Source organism: Eumetopias jubatus, unplaced genomic scaffold (assembly GCF_037043125.1).
Source record: "Eumetopias jubatus isolate StellerSeaLion01/CBP00866 unplaced genomic scaffold, mEumJub1_p1.0 scaffold_7, whole genome shotgun sequence".
Classification (NCBI taxonomy): Eukaryota; Metazoa; Chordata; class Mammalia; order Carnivora; family Otariidae; genus Eumetopias; species Eumetopias jubatus.
The window spans coordinates 103042934-103065200 of NW_028274813.1; the positions used below are offsets into that span (position 1 = coordinate 103042934).

The 22267-nt window shown below is 44.0% G+C and overlaps 1 protein-coding gene across 1 annotated transcript in view; it reads left to right on the top strand.

Moving 5' to 3' along the window:
- The window catches only part of TLN2 (talin 2), a 203228-nt gene that overhangs the window by 95983 nt on the left and 84978 nt on the right, over positions 1-22267 (top strand). Inside the window, exons 30-34 of the mRNA XM_028100406.2 lie at positions 3653-3746; positions 5701-5790; positions 7983-8105; positions 9408-9551; positions 11496-11657. Coding sequence (XP_027956207.1) covers positions 3653-3746; positions 5701-5790; positions 7983-8105; positions 9408-9551; positions 11496-11657 — 613 coding nt within the window. The remainder of the gene's footprint in view (positions 1-3652; positions 3747-5700; positions 5791-7982; positions 8106-9407; positions 9552-11495; positions 11658-22267) is intronic.

Consider the following 22267-nt stretch of genomic DNA (forward strand, 5'->3'; position numbering starts at 1 on the left):
TCCTGTCCCCTGAGGCTTCCCTAGAACTTTGCAGGCAGTTCCTCTTCCTGGGCTGCCCTTTGTTTTGAGGTTCCTGCCAGGCAGGCTTCCTCCTGTCTCCAGAGACAGTGAAAAAGGATAAGCCAGCAAGCAGTGCTTCCACACTGTAGCATAGAAAAATATAAACTAGGCCATCTGTTGGTCTCCTCTGGAATATTCTCTTCCCTTTATCCAAATCAGGATCTCACTGACTTCTCCGACTGTTGCAGTCCACATCGAGCTCTCCCTTCCATGCAGAGCCCATGCCTTCCGTGTGTGCTCCCTACAAGCCTAGAGCGTGTGTGGCCTCTCTCGGAGGTTCGGGATCCTGTATGACGTGCTCCCGCCTTCACTGCTTCCTTTGGCTTCACCTTCTCTGTGTCTTACCTGTTCATTATCCGGCTTCTCCAGCCGGATTGCAATCACCTTGCTTTCCTAGAGAGACAAACTATATTATTTTTTAATTGCCATATCTTGTACAGAGCAGGACCCAGGGAATACGCACGTGTGGAATTTGGGGTGCTCTTTTTTTTCCTGCCTAAGGACGTTGTCCCTTGAGGAAGGGAAATGTCTGATGTTGGTGTTTTCCCCTCCAAGCTCCTTATCAGATGATTTGTGCTTAACAGATCCTCAGAAGCAGAAATTGGTTGATTTTCTTCTCTCACCCTTGGCCCATCTCCATATCTATTGAGAATTTCCCTCCATAGCTCCCAAACTAGTTGAATCAATTCAGTCAGTATCTCTGAACACTAAACAATGTGTGGGTTAGAGGCCTTTTTTTTTTTTTCAAGATCTAAGGTTATAGATTCCAATTAAAAAAAAAAAAGAGTGGCTGGCTATGCCTAAAGAACGAAACACAAGTAAACTCTACTTCTAGATGGGGGAATTATGGTTGCTTAACTTCTTTTTATTTTTAAAAAATAAGCTTGTGCAGCTTTAGTCATTTTTTTTAAATTGTGGAAAAATATTTTAAAACTGCGGTTCAGGCCTATTTGGATTCATATAGAACAGAGGGAGGATGCTGCTATTTTTGGCCCTCTCTTTGTGACAGTGTAAATTGGCTAAATCGTCATTTTTTATTGGATTTACTGAAATTTTTTATTTAAAAATAATAAAGTTACTTTAAAAAATATTATAAATCTAACTCTTTGGTATGTCATTCTGTCACTTTTTGAGTATATATATGTTTAATTTTGCCGCTGTGGGCTCCTACTGTTGATACTGTTTCGTAAATTTTGTTAATTGTGAATCATGAATATTCTATGTTAGGAATATGCTATGCATTATGACTTCTAATGGGCACCCTGAATTCCATTGTAGACTATACATTTATTTAGTCAGTCCTCTGTCATTGCATATTTGGGTTGCTTCTAATCCTTTGATCTTCCAACTAACTGCTATAGTTTGAAGCATAAAAATACTATTTTTCATTGTCAAATCTACATAACCCTTTGCCTCTGGGCCACTTATTTTATTACTGCTATCTACTCCAGACTCTAAAATGAGTTATGAGGATAAATTATACCTAAATCATGCTCCATAATCATGGATCGGTATTACCCCAGTGACTCATTCAGACATCCGTGCTGTGCTGGCACTTTTATGGATTATCCAACCACAAACCGCTAGTCTGTTGGGGTTTTTTAGCCCAAGTTTTTATTTGAAAAATTTTCACATCTAAAAAATCTATAAAAGACGAGGACAATAAGCAGCTGTATATTCTTTGGATTCCCCAACCATAAACAGTTTCTAATGGACAAATCTATATATGAAAACAAGGTTTTTTAAAAGAAAAATGGAGATAAACAGGAAGCATTGAAAGAAATAAGCTAAAGGGAACGCTTGTGTGACACGTGGAAATATCCTGCACTGTTGAGGGCATTCTGCACCCTTCATTACGTTCACACCTGTCCACTCGGAAGTGTGTCTTGAAGCCTACCACCCGGAACATGGCTCTGGACTCCGAGGGACCCTTCTGGAAAATACATCATGGACCACACCCTCCAAGATGCCCAGAGTTAGACCTTGCCTGCTCTCTCGGTTGTTACTGTTTTGCTTTCCAGCACAGAGAACCCAGTGCTTCTGTATGAAACCTTCATTAAGCACTTTGCCCCAAATAAATGAATCGCTAGAGTCAATCTTACAAAAACTATTTTGAGATTCTTTCTTGAGGAATGTTTTTTCTTCTTCCTCCCATCCGCCCTAGCTAAATTTAAAATTCAAAACAGTATCTCCTCATCAAATAATTAAGCTGATTGCCTTTGTACTTTGGCAACATCATTTTCCACCTAATTTGGTATTCTGTGGGAAGCTGCAAAGCCAATTTAATAAAATGAGACACCTTTATATTAGGCAGTGCTAATGATTAACAACAGCAAGTGTGCTCTATTTTGTTTTTATTTGTTTTATTTTAAGTTGTGGGTTAGCTGCAGTGGTTAGTAACTATGAATAGAATTCAGGGCCCTGCCAGAGTATGGACCAGTTCTCGCCATACAGAAAAATGGCTATGGATCTGGCTTTGGAGTCAGGTAGTCATGGGTTTGAGTGTTGTTTTTGCACCTTACTTGTAGCATCCCCTTAAGGAGTTCTCTCCTCTATCTCTGTTTTTTTTTTTTCATTTCTAAAACACAAGGGTATTCAATTTTAAGACTTAATATAAAAACATTGTGGTATTGGCAAAGGATTAGACACATAGGTCAATGGAACAGAGTCCAGAAGCAGACCCACATAAATATGGCCCAGGGGTTGTCAACAAAGTTGCAAAAGCAATGCAATGTAGAAAGAAGAGCCTTTTAAATGAAGGGTGCTGGTGAATAATTAATTGGACCTACATAAGCCATGCCCACCCTCCACAGAAAAAGAACCTGGACCCATTTTCACAGCTTTAAAAAAAAATTAAAATGGACCATGACTTTCTAAATGAACTATGGCCTAACCTAGGCAGGAGTTAAGCAGAGGCTGCTCGGGAGAGATGGAATCCTTGCCAATGTAGAAAAAACTCTGAGCTGCTTCTCAAGTTCTAAGAATAGAAACACATATAAAATCAAGAGTCTCTAATTCCTATTAATGTTAAAGAAAAGAGCTCTTTTAAAGAATAATTTGGGGATAGCTTCTAGGAACTAGCGAATCATGTAGGATTTCATGGAAAGACGAGATTTTAAAATCATGAGCACAGTTTACTATATGTATGCCTGCTATGTTTTAAAATATATAAAACACTCCAAACTATACAAAGGCTATCCAAAAGAGCCTCAGATCATCTTATTCCTTATGGACTGCTAATGAAGGATATTTAAAAACAGTGTTAAATTATCTTTTTGCTATTTGCAACTTTGTTGTGAATTCTTTCCTATGAATATATTAAAAGATAGACCTACTCTCCTAAAAGAACCATTAGTACCCTTGAAAGGGAAATCAAATGAGTAATCACAGGCAGAGTGGGAACACTCATTCTGTCTTCGCTGGTTGTAGTTTATTTTTGGTTGTTCATAGCCTTGGCGAAGAGCTCTCACGGGGACCCCAGCCTTTATAATGAATTCCTTGTATTTCTGGTGAACCTACAAAACATTGTTGGGGAAATTACTGTTGATCTTTACAAAATAAAACAAAAACCTTTTATCTGTTTCTGTTACAGAGCTGTGACCGAGAGCATCAATCAGCTCATCACTCTGTGCACCCAGCAAGCTCCAGGCCAGAAAGAATGTGATAATGCCTTACGGGAGCTCGAGGTAGGTCCCTAGAAAGGCTGCTGGGGATTTAAGAGGGTGTGACTCTCTGTCCTTTCCAGAACCGGTCAGTTTCTTCTCCTCTGTTCTTGCCTTATGTCCTTCCTAGAAGACTACTGAGGCCAAAGTTTCAATCCAAGTGAGAAGGAATTGAAGAAAAATTGGATTTGGTGGGATTATCATCTCTGCTTCCCCTTTTTCCACTACGATGAGAGTTATTTTGTAAAGGACTCTATTTCAAATAGGAAGAGGTCTGGATGTAGGCTGAAGATGAGCAGTTTCTACCTAAAAAAAGTTTTGGAGTCATTATGCTGGCACAGTTGGGAGAAGCTGGGTTAGATGTTCTTTTTGAGTAAAAATGATTTTTACATACATTTTTTTTTTAGACACTGTAGGGGGCACATTAGTGGAAACTCAGGAGTAATACTTACTACCCAATCAAGGTGACTATGAGACCTGTGGTGGCCCAGAACACAGTGTGGGTGCTTTCCAATTTATATTCATACTTAGGGCTTATTTATAATGGAAAATTCATCTGTGCCCCTAGGACATACACAGGTAAACAGAAAATCATTGTGCCCACTTGTATGTAAAGCAGTCCTAACCAGTGCAGGTTGTATTGAAATAGCCAATTAGATATCTCAGTGGATATGGGTTGGTTCTATCCAATGTACCTTTAGTTTTCTGGATGATTAGCACGGGAGTACCCAGCATGCCAGCGGGGGTCTGATTGCAGCTTCTGAAGGGTTTGATTGAGGCCCAGTCTGCTGGTGGCAGTTGGCCAGTGAGCACAGCTGGAGGTGGGAAGAGGCTTGTTACCGGAGGACTAAAGCATTCTGAGAACGGTGGAGCCTGATTCCTATGTTGGGTTAATTACTGTCCTATCCCGTTCTGTTCACATCCACAAACACGGTATGTGGGCTTTTGGTCCAAATCAGATCTGTAGGCCCAGATACAAACACTCTGTCCCTTAACGGTATCCTTGGTTGCCAAAATTATGACTCTTTCGGGACTGCTATTACTAAAACAGTTTTGATTATGTGAAGAGGGGGAGGAGGTTCTTCATTGAAATGCACTCCTTTATGCTGCCCTCTTTCCTGGATCTTAGTAACTCAGCAGTTTCCACCATGACCTCCCCCAATCCTTGGCAACTCAAATGGCTGTACCCCCAAAGGCTGCTGGGTCCGAATGTACACTCTCACTCACTGGGGAGGAGGTTGGATGGCTCTATCCCAGACTTACCTCCGCTGGAAAATTCCCTCATACGTGACTGTTGGAGATTATTACAACATGCAAGCTCACGATGATTTTCAGTGGACTGGAGACAAAGGAGCAAGCCCCATGCCCTGCTCCTTGAGGGATACCTAAATAGGAGTGAATGTTTTCTATACTTTTTGAATTAGAAACAAATGAACCATCCCAGTGGGCAGTTTTAGGGAGTTCCCTTCTTTCATGCCTATGCATTAAAAGGTTCCAGAATTGAAAACTGAAGGTTCTCCTCATTGAGTAGAAATGAGTTAATGTGTCCTTGAATTGTAAACTCCTTGGAGTTACCCAGCAGAGAAATTATGCTAATTGACCATTGCCTTGCATTGGTCAATTCTAACTTCTCTGCTTTGCAAGTCTTCATGTACACATTAGATTTTCTTAAGAAAAAAAAAAAAATCTCTCCCTTTTGTGGATACCATGCTTCTCCTTCAGATTTGTAAACAGGAGACTCTTCTCTGTCAAAGCTAACCTGAGACATCCTTCTCCCTGCCATCAGTGTTGTGTTGCTAGCAGGAAATCTGAAGTCATAGATAAAAGCATCTAAATTCCTCTCAAGAATGTGGATAAATGAGTGATCATGACCAGAATCCTATATGTGGAGGGGGAGTCGACAGTTGGTATTTTACGTTGAAATTTCTCTGGTTCTGTAACACTCGCTTGCTTTTAAAGTTGTGTTTTCCTTCTGTAGACTGTCAAGGGGATGTTGGACAATCCTAATGAACCTGTGAGTGACCTCTCTTACTTTGACTGCATTGAGAGTGTGATGGAAAACTCCAAGGTAAGCCTCTCTGTGCTGTTCACATTCTTCCTCATTGTGTGGAAGGATCTAGACATGCTCTGTATGTATCTGTCTTTGGCCTCTCTGTGTGGCTGCATATATTACGAAGCCTGACGGTGGAGCGCTTTGCTCAGGTGCTCCTCAAACTTGACTGTGCATCAGAATCACTTAGGGGTCTTGTCAAACACACATTGCTGGACCTTACCCCTGAGTTTCTGATTCAGTAGATCGGAGGTGGGGCTGAGATTGTACATTTCTGACAGGTCCCTAGGTTCCTGCCAATGCAGTCCAGAAGTGACACTTAGAGATACAGTGCTTATACCATATCGTAAATGGTTCTTACTGTGAATCAAATCATGGATTTCTTTCATTTGGGACTGAATTGCAAGGGAAAGCCCATCAGGGACCTTGGCTTTGATGAGACCCCCTTGTCTGTTCTTCTGGCCATCCATTAATGGCATCATTCTCAAGATAATTGAAAAATTGGGGGTTCTTTTGGGAGGTAGGAGTGAGAAAATTTAAATACTGCAATAGTTTGTGTCCCTACCCCCTGCCACATCTTAACCTTGCTCAACAAAATCTTATTTCTTCTTATTTACTTTGATGTGGTTAGCAATTGGGGGCAGGGAGGCTAAAAAGATTTCTTAGTGGAGCAATAATGATTTTTTAAAAAGTTGAGAAGCACTAACCTATGATGGCAATACCAAAGTTGTTGAGAATGCTTCAAAACCGGGTTAAAATGAAATACAAGGGAGACAAGCGGATATGGAACAGTCGCCAGTACCAAGTTTGTGCTTGGAGCACAAGCGTGTGTTTGTCTACGTCACCCTGACGTTAGCTTTGGGGACACAGCTGTGTTGGTGATGTCAGGAGGGGCATGCCTTGCAATGGGCTAAGCATAGAGTTTGTTCTGACCAGCACCCTTCATGGAATTCTGGATGGCCTAAGGGAAGGGTGCATGTGTCTTACACACTTAGATCCAAAGAAACTCTTCCTTCCTAAAGAGGGAGGCAGCTTGATAGGAAGGACAATACGGTGCGTACAAAGGCCTTCTAACTTCTCTGCTTTGCAAGTCTTCGTGTGCACTGGACTGTGTTGTGTATCTAAGCAATTTTAGGGAATCTTCTCCCTGTCCCAGATGGCTTATTGATGAAGAATTCTGTATTGGCAGTGCCGTAGTCTTTCTAAAGGGTTGTGTTCAACATCTTCCATTCCATCATCTGTGACCCTGGGAAGGAGGACTAGGACCTGCCCTCTTGGGGCATGACAAGGCCCATGGAGGACAGAACACCAGCCCCGGGGCAGGCATCCTGCCCCTGCCCGTGTGACCTTCTATGTGACCTTACGTAGGGGGCTCAGCCTCTCTGGGTTGGATTCTAAACATTAAAATCCCTTTTAGCTCTTATTTTAAGACCTCTGGAGAAAAAAAGACATCAGTGATTTTCAAAATAAGGGGAAATACTTAAAAATTTAGGAAATAGTCTTAGTGTTCAGATCACCTACCTATGTACACACACACACTTTTTAACAAAGCCATACTTAAATTTTACTGTCAATAAGTAAATGAATAATATCAGCAAGGGTATGTCTTCTGCTTTCCTGGGTGTGACTCCCTGCAGTTCAGTGTATGTGTCTGATTTTTCTGGGTACTGACAGGTCTCACTTGAGACCATTCACCTCTGAGATGCCCTGTATAGATTTTACTTTATTGGTCTGTATATATTAACTGTAGCTCTTTGAGATCTAGGTAACTTTTTTTCTTTTTTGAAGAGAGAGTGAGCGAGCAGAGCAGGGCAGGGGAGGGGGCTAAAGGGGTTGGGGCAGAGAGAGGGAGAAAATCCCAAGCAGACTCTGTGCTGAGCTTGGAGCCACCCGATGCAGGGCTCAATCTCAGGACCCTGAGATCATGACCTGAGCTAAAATCAAGAGTTGGACATTTAACCAACCACCCAGGCACCCCAAGATATAGATAGTTTTTAGATGAAAGGTTCATGATTTCATTATTCATTTCTCTTTATAAAACAGAAATGATATAATTCTCTTAAATCTCCTCTTAATGCATATAAAGAAAAATAATGGCAAATCGTGTACATTAAGTGGCCTTGAATGTTAAAGTTGGAAGTGTAGCACCCTTTTCCCCATGGCTGGAAGAAATGCTGGTTCGCGAGTATCACTGGTTGGTGGTTTTGCAGGTTCTGGGCGAGTCGATGGCAGGGATTTCACAGAACGCCAAGACCGGGGACCTCCCTGCATTTGGGGAGTGTGTGGGGATTGCGTCCAAGGCCCTCTGTGGGCTGACAGAGGCTGCAGCCCAGGTAAGGGACTGGCCCCCAGGACCCCTGATGCAGGCCTTCCAGCCTTAAGGCCTGTGTCTTGTGCCTCTGTGCTGTGCTCGAGTGAGGATACCAGGAGTACCCTGTCCCTGTGGGAGGCACGGGGGAGCTCCAAGGGCAACTCCATCCCTGACCACCATCATAGAAACCATGGTAAAGGCAGAGGTTCCTGTGCTGGCTGGGCCATTTCGACACAGCACCAGCCAGTTACCCCCCAGGAGCACAGCAGCCTGGTGAGGGCAGTGCAACTCAGAACACTGCAGACCCACCATAAGCCTTCAGAGGCCAGATTTGGGAGGTTTTTTAAGACCACTTTTAGAGAGGAGTGGTTTTAAGGGGGAAAAAATGAGTATTACATAATTCACATTCTTTCTGAGGCTTTAAAATTGCAAAAATCTTAGTCATGCTCTTCTTAGGATCAGAGGGAGAAAAAATTAGATACCATCCTGCAGAGACATGATCGGGCATGTTCCTTGCTTTGGTTCAACTGTCCTGTGCATCTGTAATAACTACTGGGCTCATGTCAGCACTTACCTTGAAGGATTTATCATTTGACTGTTACGTTGAGACTGGAAAATTTTACTGAACCAAAGGGAAACATCCCTAGTTTGGGGGATGACATTATCTTTACCCTGCCCCTCAAATCTCCTGGGAAATGACTTAAGATTAAAATTCCCATTCACAGTTTCATATTCTCCCTGTGATTTGACTATCCAAAGGGTTTAAAGAGAAGATCTTCTCTCAGAGCTTCTTGTCCTCTTAGAGACCAAATAGTGCATTTTTTTTTCCTGAGCCATCTTACTCACTCTCCTTACTCCTGGGTACACTGGCCTGAACAATAAGGATGCAGTTGGCTATGAGATGAGAAACTCCCATGCACGGCAAGCTCCAAGGTTAGCCAACCCAGCGGCTCCGTGCCATTGGTCCCCACCCCCTTTTTTCTGCCTATACCATCTGCCAGCCGAAGAGTCAGCCTCACACTGAGACTGGGCCCCTCATGGTCCTAAGATGAGCACACAGGGCTGCATTCATCCTTGTTCAGGCCCCATAGGAAAGTTTCTTGAGGCTTTTTTCAGAACAGAAGACTTTGTTCCCAGAAGGCTGCAGGAGACTCGGCCGCCATCAGCCCGTTTGTCCTTAAACCCTTACTGGTGAGATTACCCTGACCAACCTGCACCAGGGAGCCCCTGAGAACGCGGCCTGCACACTGCCGGGCCATCATCCCCGACAGGCTTATCTGGCAGCACAGAGAGTCTGAGCTGCGCTTTCCTTCTCCCTTTCCAGGCTGCATACCTGGTGGGCATCTCTGATCCAAATAGCCAGGCGGGACATCAGGGCCTCGTGGACCCCATCCAGTTTGCCAGGGCTAACCAGGCTATCCAGATGGCATGCCAGAACCTAGTGGACCCCGGCAGCAGCCCGTCACAGGTAAGCACAGGGCAAGGCTGTGAGCTCTGTGAGTCCTTAAACTCTCGTAGGGGGCTTGTGAGAGACCATGAGGAACTACGGAAGAATACTGTTCTTTCCGAGCTTGCTAAGCCAGCTAAAGGCAGCCCTGTGGATAACAACTTGGCGGGGGATATTGCAAAATGTGGTGAGCGTGGCAGTGTGTCAGTGCTTTGAAACGAGGTGCTGGTGGGCAATAGGATGAAGTCATCGTCGGGAGATTCATCAGGAGTCTCATGATTTCATTCAGGTCAGAGGACGTAGGTGGAGGGCTTGTTCTGTACTCAGCACTAAGGGTCAACACAAGTTAGACCTGATCCCCTCCATGTCCTGGCTCTTCCTCTGTTCATTAAGGCTTGGAAGATGGGGTGGTCGGGGTATGATGACAGCACCCGAGATGCACAGAGGAATATGTGCTGAGCTCTGTGCGGGCCTGTCAAGGTTCACTGCACAGAGATGGTGGTCCTGAGCCAGGCCTCAGAGTCTGGTCAGAATTCAAAGTGCCAAAAGGACCCACAGGACTAGACAGTATGGGTGACACTCCGTATCCAAGTGGCATGAAGTCCCAGTAACTTAAGCAGCGTGTGCTAAAAGGAACAGGAACCAACCCATAGTGCTACCAGAGGCGGCCTGTGAGTGCCACGTCCTCCGTGAACCCCAAGCCCGGCATTCTTCCGGCAGGAGGAGGACCCAAGTGAAGGAGGCAATACAGGGGCCATCAGACCTACCTACGAGCCTGAGAACTGGCATGGAAGACGTTAGGGTACCTGACGTTTCTGCGTATCCAGTTAAGGACAAAGGCGTGTTACCAGCTTCAGCAAAGTGGATCAGGGGGGATTCAAGAGAGTGGTGGGGCCCAGGAGATGCCTGACCCAGGCCCCTTACTCAGGTGCCCACAGTTCCCTGTAGACAAGGAAGGAGCTGTTACACCTTGATGTTTCTTTTCCTCATCTAGACGTGGACTCCAGGTGATATTACCTGGTGAAATGAAATATTTTGGATATGTCAAGTTAAATAAAATAAGTTACTGAAATTAGGGACGCCTGGGTGGCTCAGTCGTTAAGCATCTGCCTTCGGCTCAGGTCGTGATCCCAGGGTCCTGGGATCAAGCCCCGCATCGGGCTCCCTGCTCGGCGGGGGGCCTGCTTCTCCCTCTCCCACTCCTACTGCTTGTGTTCCCTCTCTTGCTGTGTCTCTCTCTCTCTCTCTCTCTCTCTCTCTCTCTCTCTCTCTCTAATAAATAAATAAATAAAAATCTTAAAAAAAAATAAGTTATTGAAATTAATTGCTCTTGTTTCTCTACTTACTTTAATGTGGCTACTAGCCAGTCTAAAATGTCATATGTCGTGTGCCTGGGTGGCTCAGTTGGTTAGGCGACTGCCTTCAGCTCGGGTCATGATCCTGGGGTCCCGGGATCGAGTCCCGCATCGGGCTCCCTGCTGAGCAGGGAGTCTGCTTCTCCCTCTGACCCTCCCCCCTCTCATGCTCTCTCTATCTCAGTCTCTCTCTCAAATAAATAAATAAAATATTTAAAAAATAATAATAAAATAAAATGTCATATGTCGTTCATACTACATTTCGGTCAGGCAGTGCTGGCCTAGACCCCGGACCGAATGCCTCCTGGTGGGGGGCCCTGAAGCAGAGCTGACTACCTCTCCTTTCACACGCTCTGGAGCCCAGCACTGTCCCACTACTCCAGTGGCACCTCCTTTCCTTCTGTGTATTCTCTCTTGCTTAGCCATTCTTGCCCCCTGCTTTCCTGGTGTGGCTTTGGGGCGGCAGAGCTAGACACCCACGGCGCGTTATACGGGCCCGAGATAGGTGAGCTGAAGAGGAATCCAGGGCTCGGGACCAGGGTGGACCCCTCTGACCTGGACCCCGCTGCACTGAGTATGCTGTGCCCCAACCCGGCTCCGTGTTTTGTAGGTTCTGTCGGCGGCCACAATTGTCGCCAAGCACACCTCCGCCCTTTGCAATGCCTGCCGCATCGCCTCGTCCAAGACGGCCAACCCAGTGGCCAAGAGGCACTTTGTCCAGTCAGCCAAGGAAGTCGCCAACAGCACTGCCAACCTCGTGAAGACCATCAAGGTAGGTTACGGAACTGAGGTCTTAGTGATCCATGCATCACCTGTTCCAGTGGGGAAAGAAGTGTGCAGGATTTAAGCTCTGCTTTCCTAAGACTTGTGTCTCCTGAAGCCTAACTCCTGATTGAAGTCAGTGAGGGTAAGTCCTTTTCCAATGGAGATAATTATCATGAAAAACCAACAGCCTTGGCCTCCACTAACCTTCTTAGCTGGGGCGGAGGGATGGGAGGCGGTCATCAAGTTCTGTACACGAGAAGCTTAGGAGCAGAAATGTGGAAGAGGTTGGCTGTGAGGCGTCTCTTGGCACGGTGTTTGGGGAGCAGACACCTTGTGTTTACTCACACAGTCTGCTGCTGTGGGCTGGTTTTGAGCTCATTTGCTACAGGGAATTGCTGGTAGGGGGTCTGCCATTGTTGCTAGATATATCTGGAACTAGAGAGAAGGTGGAGTGGGGAAGGGAATGGGAAGTTGTGGGGAAATCACCTTAAAAAGTCAGTTTCACCTATCCTATGATTTCTGTTTATAGCTGTTTGAATGTTTGAAATGGAGCATCAGATTTTTAAAATAGAGCACTCCATGTTTGTAGCAAGTTCATCTTTGTGTTATAGGCTGTGGACTGGTTGAGGGAGGGGTGGGGGCAGAGTACCCTGTATGAGGAAGGAACTCGCAGCCTGGCAGCACTTGGAAGCTGGTGGGTGAGAGCACAGACCGGTTAGCCTGGTCAGCAGTTTCTTGCCGTTTCAACAAAGAGTCTTAAGAAAGTAAAGTCTGCCTATTTGAAGACAATAATAAGATAGGTTGGAAATAAATTGAAGCCGGTGAGCAGGTGCCCCTGGGATGCTGGTGGCAGCTCACCTTAATTACCGTCATAGTTGATAGTATTCGAAATGAGTAAAGCTTACATTTTTAACTGTTTGGTTTGTACAAAGCCTGTTCCAAGTGTTTGGTGCATATCACTCATCCCAGTTCACACAGCCACCCTGTGTTTGTCACCCCCATTGTGCACTCAGGATACCAGGCGCTAGCAGGTTAGGTAACTTTCCCAAGGCGACCCAGACAGTAAGTAAGTGGCAGATGGGAATTCAAACCCAGATCCCAGAGCCCCTGTTCTTTGCAATCCCAGTCCTACTCTCACCCCAGCGTGGTGTTCAAATCCAGACTACCTTAGGAAGAAACGCCTTGGTCTGTTGATACTACTTGTGTGCAGATCGGAGGAGGGAGGGCTGAAAGACAGCTGCAGCAGAGGGGAGTCACATCATTGGTGGCTGCTGTATCATTAACTGACTGCAGTCAAACTTGGCCATTTTCTGATCGTTGAGAAACAGACTATATTTAGATGGACCAACAGAGGACGAAAAGGAAGGAAACTGTTCTATAGAAATTGCTGGGAACCTTTCTTTTGTGCTGCCTCCTGCTGTAAGTCCTGACCTGTCTCTGTATAAAGCATCTCTGCTAAGATCTCCTCTTCTTTTCAGATGCTCCTCATGGTGTCAAACCCTCTTTGCAATTCCTGGCGACAAATGAGCTCTTGTAATGGCCTGAAAGATAGGCGTGTGCGGGAACATCAGAGGAGGGGTGCAGAGTGATCAGTAGGTGGGGAAGATGAAGGCCTCGGCTCGGTGAGCTCCCTGGGAACCAGCAGCAATGCCCGAGGAACAGAAACGAACCCATTGCCCCTCGACCGGCTGAAATGGGCTTGGTTTTTCAATCTGCACCACGTGGCAGGGTTCGCCAGGGACAATGAGCCTTGTTTTTAGTTTACTAATAGGAAAATGGTAATGGGTCCTTTCCCTGTAGCTCACCATCCTATATACTGAATAGATTTCCTGTTTTAAGGAATGCTTAAGAATCCTATCGTAGAGTGGAATGAATGAATATTCAATTCCCTCGATGTTTAAGACAGCTGCCCTCGCAGGTGCAGTTTGCTCTAAGTTTTAGGCTTCTTAGTACCTTTTTTTTTTTCTTTTTTTTTAGCTGATAAAATGGATTTATTCAGTTTTTTTATTCTCTATATATTCTTACATTCAGTTTTCTTTTTTTTTCCCCATTTTTTTGTTATGTTAGTCACCATACATTACATCATTAGTTTTGCATGTAGTGTTCCATGATTCATTGTTTGCGCATAACACCCAGTGCTCCACGCAGAACGTGCCCTCTTTATTACCCATCACCAGGCTAACCCATCCCCCCAGCCCCCTCCCCTCTAGAACCCTCAGTTTGTTTTTCAGAGTCCATCATCTCTCATGGTTCGTCTCCCCCTCCGATTTACCCCCCTTCATTCTTCCCCTCCTGCTTTCTTTTTTTTTTTCTTAACATATACTGCATTATTTGTTTCAGAAGTACAGATCTGTGATTCAACAGTCTTGCACAATTCACAGCGCTCACCATAGCACATACCCTCCCCAATGTCTATCACCCAGCCACCCCATCCCTCCCACCCCCCACCACTCCAGCAACCCTCAGTTTGTTTCCTGAGATTAAGAATTCCTCATATCAGTGAGGTCATAGGATACATGTCTTTCTCTGATTGACTTCTTTCGCTCAGCATAACACCCTCCAGTTCCATCCACGTCGTTGCAAATGACAAGCTCTCATTCCTTTTGATGGCTGCATAATATTCCATTGTATATATAGACCACATCTTCTTTATCCATTCATCTGTCGATGGACATTTGGCTCTTTCCACAGTTTGGCTTTTGTGGACATCACTGCTATAAACATTGGGGTGCACGTACCCCTTCGGATCCCTACATTTGTATCTTTGGGGTAAATACCCAGTAGTGCAATTGCTGGGTCGTAGGGTAGCTCTATTTTCAACTGTTTGAGGAACCTCCATACTGTTTTCCAGAGCGGCTGCACCAGCTTGCATTCCCACCAACAGTGTAGGAGGGTTCCCCTTTCTCCACATCCCCGCCAACATCTGTCGTTCCCTGACGTGTTAATTTTAGCCATTCTGACTGGTGTGAGGTGGTATCTCATTGAGGTTTTGATTTGGATTTCCCTGATGCCGAGCGATGTTGAGCACTTTTTCATGTGTCTCTTGGCCATTTGGATGTCTTCTTTGGAAAAATGTCTGTTCATGTCTTCTGCCCATTTCTTGATTGGATTATTTGTTCTTTGGGTGTTGAGTTTGGTAAGTTCTTTATAGATTTTGGATACTAGCCCTTTATCTGATACGTCATTTGCAAATATTTTCTCCCATTCTGTTGGTTGTGTTTTGGTTTTGTGGACTGTTTCTTTTGCTGTGCAAAAGCTTTTTATCGTGATGAAATCCCAAGAGTTCATTTTTGCCCTTGCTTCCCTTGCCTTTGGTGATGTTTCTAGGAAGAAGTTGCTGCAGCTGAGGTCGAAGAGGTTGCTGCCTGTGTTCTCCTTTAGGATTTTGATGGACTCCTGTCTCACGTTTAGGTCTTTCAACCATTTGGAGTCTATTTTTGTGTGTGGTGTAAGGAAATGGTCCAGTTTCATTCTTCTGCATGTGGCTGTCCAATTTTCCCAACACCATTTGTTGAAGAGACTGTCTTTTTTCCATTGGACGTTCTTTCCTGCTTTGTCAAAGATTAGTTGACCATAGAGTGGAGGGTCCATTTCTGGGCTCTCGATTCTGTTCCATTGATCTATGTGTCTGTTTTTGTGCCAGTACCATACTGTCTTGATGATGACAGCTTTGTAATAGAGCTGGAAGTCCGGAATTGTGATACTGCCGGCTTTGCTTTTCTTTTTCAACATTCCTCTGGCTTTTCGGGGTCTCTTCTGGTTCCATACAGATTTGAGGATTGTTTGTTCCATTTCCTTGAAAAAAGTGCATGGTATTTTGATGAGGATTGCATTGAATGTGTAGATTGCTCTAGGTAGCATTGACATCTTCACAATGTTTGTTCTCCCAATCCATGAGCACGGAACGTTTTTCCATTTCTTTGTGTCTTCTTCAATTTCTTTCATGAGTATTTTATAGTTTTCTGAGTATAGATCCTTTGCCTCTTTGGTTAGATTTATTCCTAGGTATCTTATGGTTTTGGGTGCAATTGTAAATGGGATCGACTCCTTGATTTGTGTCTCTTCTGTCTTGTTGTTGGTGTATAGGAATGCCACTGATTTCTGTGCATTGATTTTATATCCTGCTACTTTACTGAATTCCTGTATGAGTTCTAGCAGTTTTGGGGTGGAGTCTTTTGGGTTTTCCACATACAGTATCATATCATCTGCAAAGAGTGAGAGTTTGACTTCCTCTTTGCCGATTTGGATGCCTTTGATTTCTTTTTGTTGTCTGATTGCTGTGGCTAGGACTTCTAATATTTTTTGAATAGCAGTGGTGACAGTGGACATCCCTGCCGCGTTCCTGACCTTAGGGGAAAAGCTCTCAGCTTTTCCCCATTGAGAATGATATTCACTGTAGGTTTTCCATAGATGGCTTTTATGATACTGAGGTATGTACCCTCTATCCCTATACTCTGAAGAGTTTTGATCAAGAAAGGATGCTGTACTTTGTCAAATGCTTTTTCTGCATCTATTGAGAGGATCCTGTGATTCTTGTTCTTTCTTTTGTTAATGTATTGTATCACGTTGATTGATTTGTGGGTGTTGAACCAACCTTGCAGCCCAGGGATAAATCCCACTTGGTCATGGTGAATAATCCTTTTCATGTACTGTCGCATCCTATTAGCTAGTATTTTGGTGAGAATTTTTGCATCCATGTTCATCAAGGATATTGCTCTGTAATTCTCCTTTTTGATGGGGTCTTTGTCTGGCTTTGGGATCAAGGTAATGGTGGCCTCATAAAATGAGTTTGGAAGTTTTCCTTCCATTTCTATTTTTTGGAACAGTTTCAAGAGAATAGGTATTCTTCTTTAAATGTTTGGTAGAATTCCCCTGGGAAGCCATCTGGCCCTGGGCTTTTGTTTGTTGGGAGATTTTTTGATGACTGCTTCAATTTCCTTAGTGGTTATAGGTCTGTTGAGGTTTTCTATTTCTTCCTGGTTCAATTTTGGTAGTTGATACATCTCTAGGAATGCATCCATTTCTTCCAGGTTATCTAATTTGCTGGCATAGAGTTGCTCATAATATGTTCTTATAATTGTTTGTATTTCTTTGGTGTTGGTTGTGATCTCTCCTCTTTCATTCATGATTTTGTGATTTGGGTCATTTCTCTTTTCTTTTTGATAAGTCTGGCCAGGGGTTTATCAATCTTGTTAATTCTTTCAAAGAACCAGCTCCTAGTTTCGTTGATCTGTTCTACTGTCCTTTTGGTTTCTATTTCATTGATTTCTGCTCTGATCTTTATTATTTCTCTTCTCCTGCTGGGTTTAGGCTTTATTTGCTGTTTTTTTCTCTAGCTCCTTTAGGTGTAAGGTTAGGTTGTGTATTTGAGACCTTTCTTGTTTCTTGAGAAAGGCTTGTATTGCTATATACTTTCCTCTTAGGACTGCCTTTGCTGCATCCCAAAGATTTTGAAGAGTTGTGTTTTCATTTTCATTGGTTTCCATGAATTTTTTAAATTCTTCTTTAATTTCCTGGTTGACCCATTCATTCTTGAGTAGGATGCCCTTTAGCCTCCATGTATTTGAGTTCTTTCCAACTTTCCTCTTGTGATTGAGTTCTAGTTTCAAAGCATTGTGGTCTAAAAATATGCAGGGAATGATCCCAATCTTTTTGTACCGGTTGAGACCTGATTTGTGACCTAGGATGTGATCTATTCTGGAGAATGTTCCATGGGCACTAGAGAAGAATGTGTATTCCGTTGCTTTGGGATGGAATGTTCTGAATATGTCTGTGAAGTCCATCTGGTCCAGTGTGTCATTTAAAGTCTTTATTTCCTTGTTGATCTTTTGCTTAGATGATCTGTCCATTTCAGTGAGGGGGGTGTTAAAGTCCCCCACTATTATTGTATTGTTGTCCATGTGTTTCTTCGCTTTTGTTATGAATTGCCTTATATAATTGGCTGCTCCCATGTTCGGGGCATAGATATTTACAATTGTTAGATCTTCTTGCTGGATAGACCCTTTCAGTAGGATATAGTGTCCTTCCTCATCTCTTATTACAGTCTTTGGTTTAAAATCTAATTTGTCTGATATGAGAATTGCCACCCCAGCTTTCTTTTGGTGTCCATTAGCATGGTAAATGGTTTTCCACCCCCTCACTTTCAATGTGGGGGTGTCTTTGGTCTAAAACGAGTCTCTTGCAGACAGCATATTGATGGGTCTTGTTTTTTAATCCAATCTGATAGCCTGCATCTTTTGATTGGGGCATTTAGCCCATTTACATTCAGGGTAACTATTGAAAGATATGAATTTAGTGCCATTGTTTTGCCTGTAAGGTGACTGTTACTGTATACTGTCTGTGTTCCTTTCTGGTCTATGCTGCTTTTAGGCTCTCTCTTTGCTTAGAGGACCCCTTTCAATATTTCTTGGAGGGCTGGTTTCGTGTTTGCAAATTCCTTTAGTTTTTGTTTGTCCTGGAAGCTTTTTATCTCTCCTTCAATTTTCAATGAGAGCCTAGCTGGATATAGTATTCTTGGCTGCATATTTTTCTCGTTTAGTGCTCTGAAGATATCATGCCAGTCCTTTCTGGCCTGCCAGGTCGCTGTGGATAGGTCGGCTGCCAATCTAATGTTTCTACCATTATAGGTTACATATCTCTTCTCCTGAGCTGCTCTCAGGATTTTCTCTTTGTCTCTGAGACTCGTAAGTTTTACTATTAGATATCGGGGTGTTGACCTATTATTGATTTTGAGAGGGGTTCTCTGTGCCTCCTGGATTTTGATGCCTGTTTCCTTCCCCACATTAGGGAAGTTCTCTGCTATAATTTGCTCCAATATACCTTCTGCCCCTCTCTCCCTTTCTTCTTCTTCTGGGATCCCAATTATTCTAATGTTGTTTCATCTTATCATATCGCTTATCTCTCGAATTCTGCCCTCGTGATCCAGTAGTTGTTTATCTCTCTTTTTCTCAGCTTCTTTATTTTCCATCATTCGGTCTTCTATATCGCTGATTCTCTCTTCTGCCTCATTTATCCTAGCAGTCAGTGCCCCCATTTTTTATTGCACCTCATTAATAGCCTTTTTGATTTTGACTTGGTTAGATTTTAGTTCCTTTATTTCTCCAGAAAGGGTTTCTCTGATAACTTCCATGCTTTTTTCAAGCCCAGCTAGTATCTTTAAAATCATGATTCTGAACTCTAGGTCCAGCATCACACTAATGTCCGTATTGAGTAGTTCCCTGGCAGACGGTACTACCTCTTGTTCTTTTTGTTGAGGTGATTTCTTTCATCTTGTCATTTTGTCCAGAGGAGAATAGATGAATGAGAGAACAAAATGCTAACAGGTTAACAATGCCCCCAGAAATATACTCTAAACAAATAAGAAAAGACCTTAAACCAGGGGAAAAGAATGAGAAAGAAAGAAAAAAGAAAGAGGGAAAAAAAAGGAAAAAGATAAAAACAAACAAAAACAGAACAAAACAAAAAAACAGAATATGATCAAATATGATAAGGCTAGTGCATAGGTCAGTGCCACACACTAGATTTTGGGTGTATTTTTGTCTGTTAGAAGAAAGTGCCTCCTAAAATTTTAAAGAAAGAAAGACATATATATGTGCAAAATAAGGGTTGATACAATGAAGGGATGGAATATGACTGTAAAGATGAAAATTATAAAAAAAATTTTAAAAAGGAATTGATAAGGTGCTTGAAAAAAGAAAAAAGAGGATTAAAAAAGAAAGAAAAAGGGAAGAGAATGTGATCAGGGAGGAGACTAGAACAAAGCCATACACTAGAGATTTAGGGTATATTTTGATCTGTTAGAAGAAAGTGTATCTCAAAATTTTAAAGAGAGAACAACTTATATATATATGCCAAAAATAAGGGTAACTACTATAAAGGGATAGAATGTGACTCTAAAAATGAAAAATAAAAAAAATTTTTTTTAAAAAGGGATTGATAAGATGTTGGTTGAAAAGGGGAAAAAGAAAAATTCAAAAAAAAGTTTAAAAAAATTAACTTTGAAAGACTAATGAATCATGATAAAAAAGCCATGAATTCTATGTGGAGAATTCCCCGTGCTGGAGTTCTCCCGTTCTCCTTGATCGGTAAACTTGGTCTTGTCTTGCTGGCTGTTCGTGCTGATCTTCTGGGGGAGGGGCCTGTTGCCATGGTTCCCAAACGTCTTTGCCGGAGGCGGAATTGCCCCGCCCTTGTCGGTCCGGGCTAAGCAAGCTGCTCGGGTTTGCTCTCAGTAGCTTTTGTTCCCTGCAAGCTCTCGGTACAGCATTAGAGGACAAGAGTGAAAATGGCAGCCTCCCAATCTCCGCCCGGAGGAGCCGAGAACTCGGGTCCCCACTCCTCAGTGCGCCCCAGAGAAAAGCAGTCAGTCACTCCTGTCTCCCCGGTCTCCGCCGCACTCTGTGCTCACCCGGCCTGTGACCGAGCGTTTCTATCTCTGGCACCCGACCCCGTGTGGAGTCTCCAAACCCAGCAGATCCCTGCAGTGCGCTCCCGCGCCGCTCCTCCCAGGGGAGGAAGGGGAGTCTCGCCGGCTCTGCCGCTTGTTGGGTCCCTGCTGGAGGAGCAGTGGCCCGACTGGGCCGCGGATCACAGTTTATGGCAACCCCGAGCTGAGAGCCCGCGCCTCGGCTCCGTCTCTGCAGCCGGCTTCCCCCCTCCGATACCTGGGAGCTCTGCTGCACTCAGGCACCCCCGGTCTTTCTGTGACCCCGAGGGTCCTGAGACCACACTGTCCCGCGAGGGTTCCACCCCCCGCTTAGCCACTGGAGCGACGTCCCTCAGCAGAGCCGACTTCTAAAAAGTTCGATTTTGTGCTCCGCGGCTCTAGCACTTGCCAGAAGTGGCCGCCGGAGGCCCCTCCCCCGCCGTCTATCCTCCCGAATATCGCCTCGGATTCACTTCTCCGCACGTCCTACCTTCCAGTAAGTGGTCGCTTCTCTGTTCAGAGAGTTGTTGCTACTCTCTTCTTCGATCTCCTGTTGAGTTCGTAGGTGTTCAGAATGGTTTGATCCCTATTCAGCTGAATTCCTGAGACCAGACGAAATCCAGGTCTCCTGCTCCTCCACCATCCTGCTCCCCAACCTTTTTTTTTTTCTTTTAACCATGAGGATGTGCCCAAGCCTCAGTCCCAGCTGCCACACCATTATAGGCACAAAAACAGGAGGGACCCCAGCCAGAGGAACATGGGAGATCAGGGAATAGACCTTAGCAGCGGGTTATCCACACCATTAGAATGTGTGCCCCCAAGAATCTTAAACCTCTACCGACGGTGTTCTTTAAAATCCCAAAGCTTGGCTCAGCAGGAATAAATATCTGCACCCTCCTCCCTGGCAGATTGCTCTAAACACCAGCCACATTAGAAGCACACAGACCCCTACCCACGGTTGCTGTCACCCCACACAGGGACCCCTGCTTTTCTTTCTTCAGTCAGTTCATTACCTAGTCTCAAATCACATGGCTGGAATAGAATGCTCTTTCACACATGCACTCGCTTAGGTTTGGGTGCCAAATAGAAGTTGTACAACAGTTTTAATTTCTCTGAGAAGTTGAAGGATGGCCTTGCCTCTCACAGGAGAGGTAAAGCTCAGATTTGGGGATTAAGTATACCTAGTGTGTACCAAAGATACCAGATCCAGCGCTCTTCAATTGATTTTGACTTGACTGTAAGTATGTCTTCTTGGTCGTCCTTAGGTTTGGATTGGTAAAGGAGATTTTTTTCAGAAGAAAAAGAAAGGGGAAAACTTCTTGGGCTTCTCTTATTCCATTTCTTACTGCCTTTGTCTAAGGTCATGAGAGAAGGGAGCCAGGGCTCTTGGGTTGTGGTTTGAGGCGTGAGCTTGGATAGCATGCCACCTTCTAGGTGTTGGTTTTATCATCTAGAACATTGGAGATTTAGAACTAAGGTCCCAAATCTTTAAGGTCTTAAGGCCCCTTCCAACCCCCCAAAGTCCGTGGATCTTTGATTCTGGTACGCATATAGAAATTGTTTCTCCTAGACTCCCTTGAGATTGTGCTAAGAGAACATTCAAAGGAGCTAGCCCAGGGGTCAAGAGGATCCTTGTCTTAATGGGTCCCAGGCATTTGGCTAAATGAATTTACCCCTTCATTGTTGCAGCTGCTGTAGTAGACATTCTGTGACATGGAATGTCTGCATGAAAACTGTCATGTCTACGTGCAATTTCACCAATGAGCAGATTGGCATATTCAGTTTACTCGGGGGGCTCAGCCATCCCCAGAGTGGAAGCAGCATTCAGAAATGACATAATATCTGTGTAACCCATCCTTTCTGATGCTAAATGCTACCTCTAGCGGAAATAGTGGTTGCTGTAGCTTGGTGTTCTGTTCCATGTTATTCAAGATCCTGTCCCATGAATAGCAGTGGGCTGCAGGATGCATGATGTTAGTGCCCAGGCTCAAACTCTATATATCCTTTCTTAATCTATTAGCACAGTTCATGAAACTGCACAATTAGAAAACTGTTCCTTTGGATTTACCTCAGCTATTTGTCTTTTCATTTTTGGATAAGTTCAAGTAAATGTTGGTGGCTTGATCAGATGCCTACCTTCCTAAGCAGCCAAGAAGGTTGTAGAAGGTAGAAAAAGGGGATGGGGCGATAAG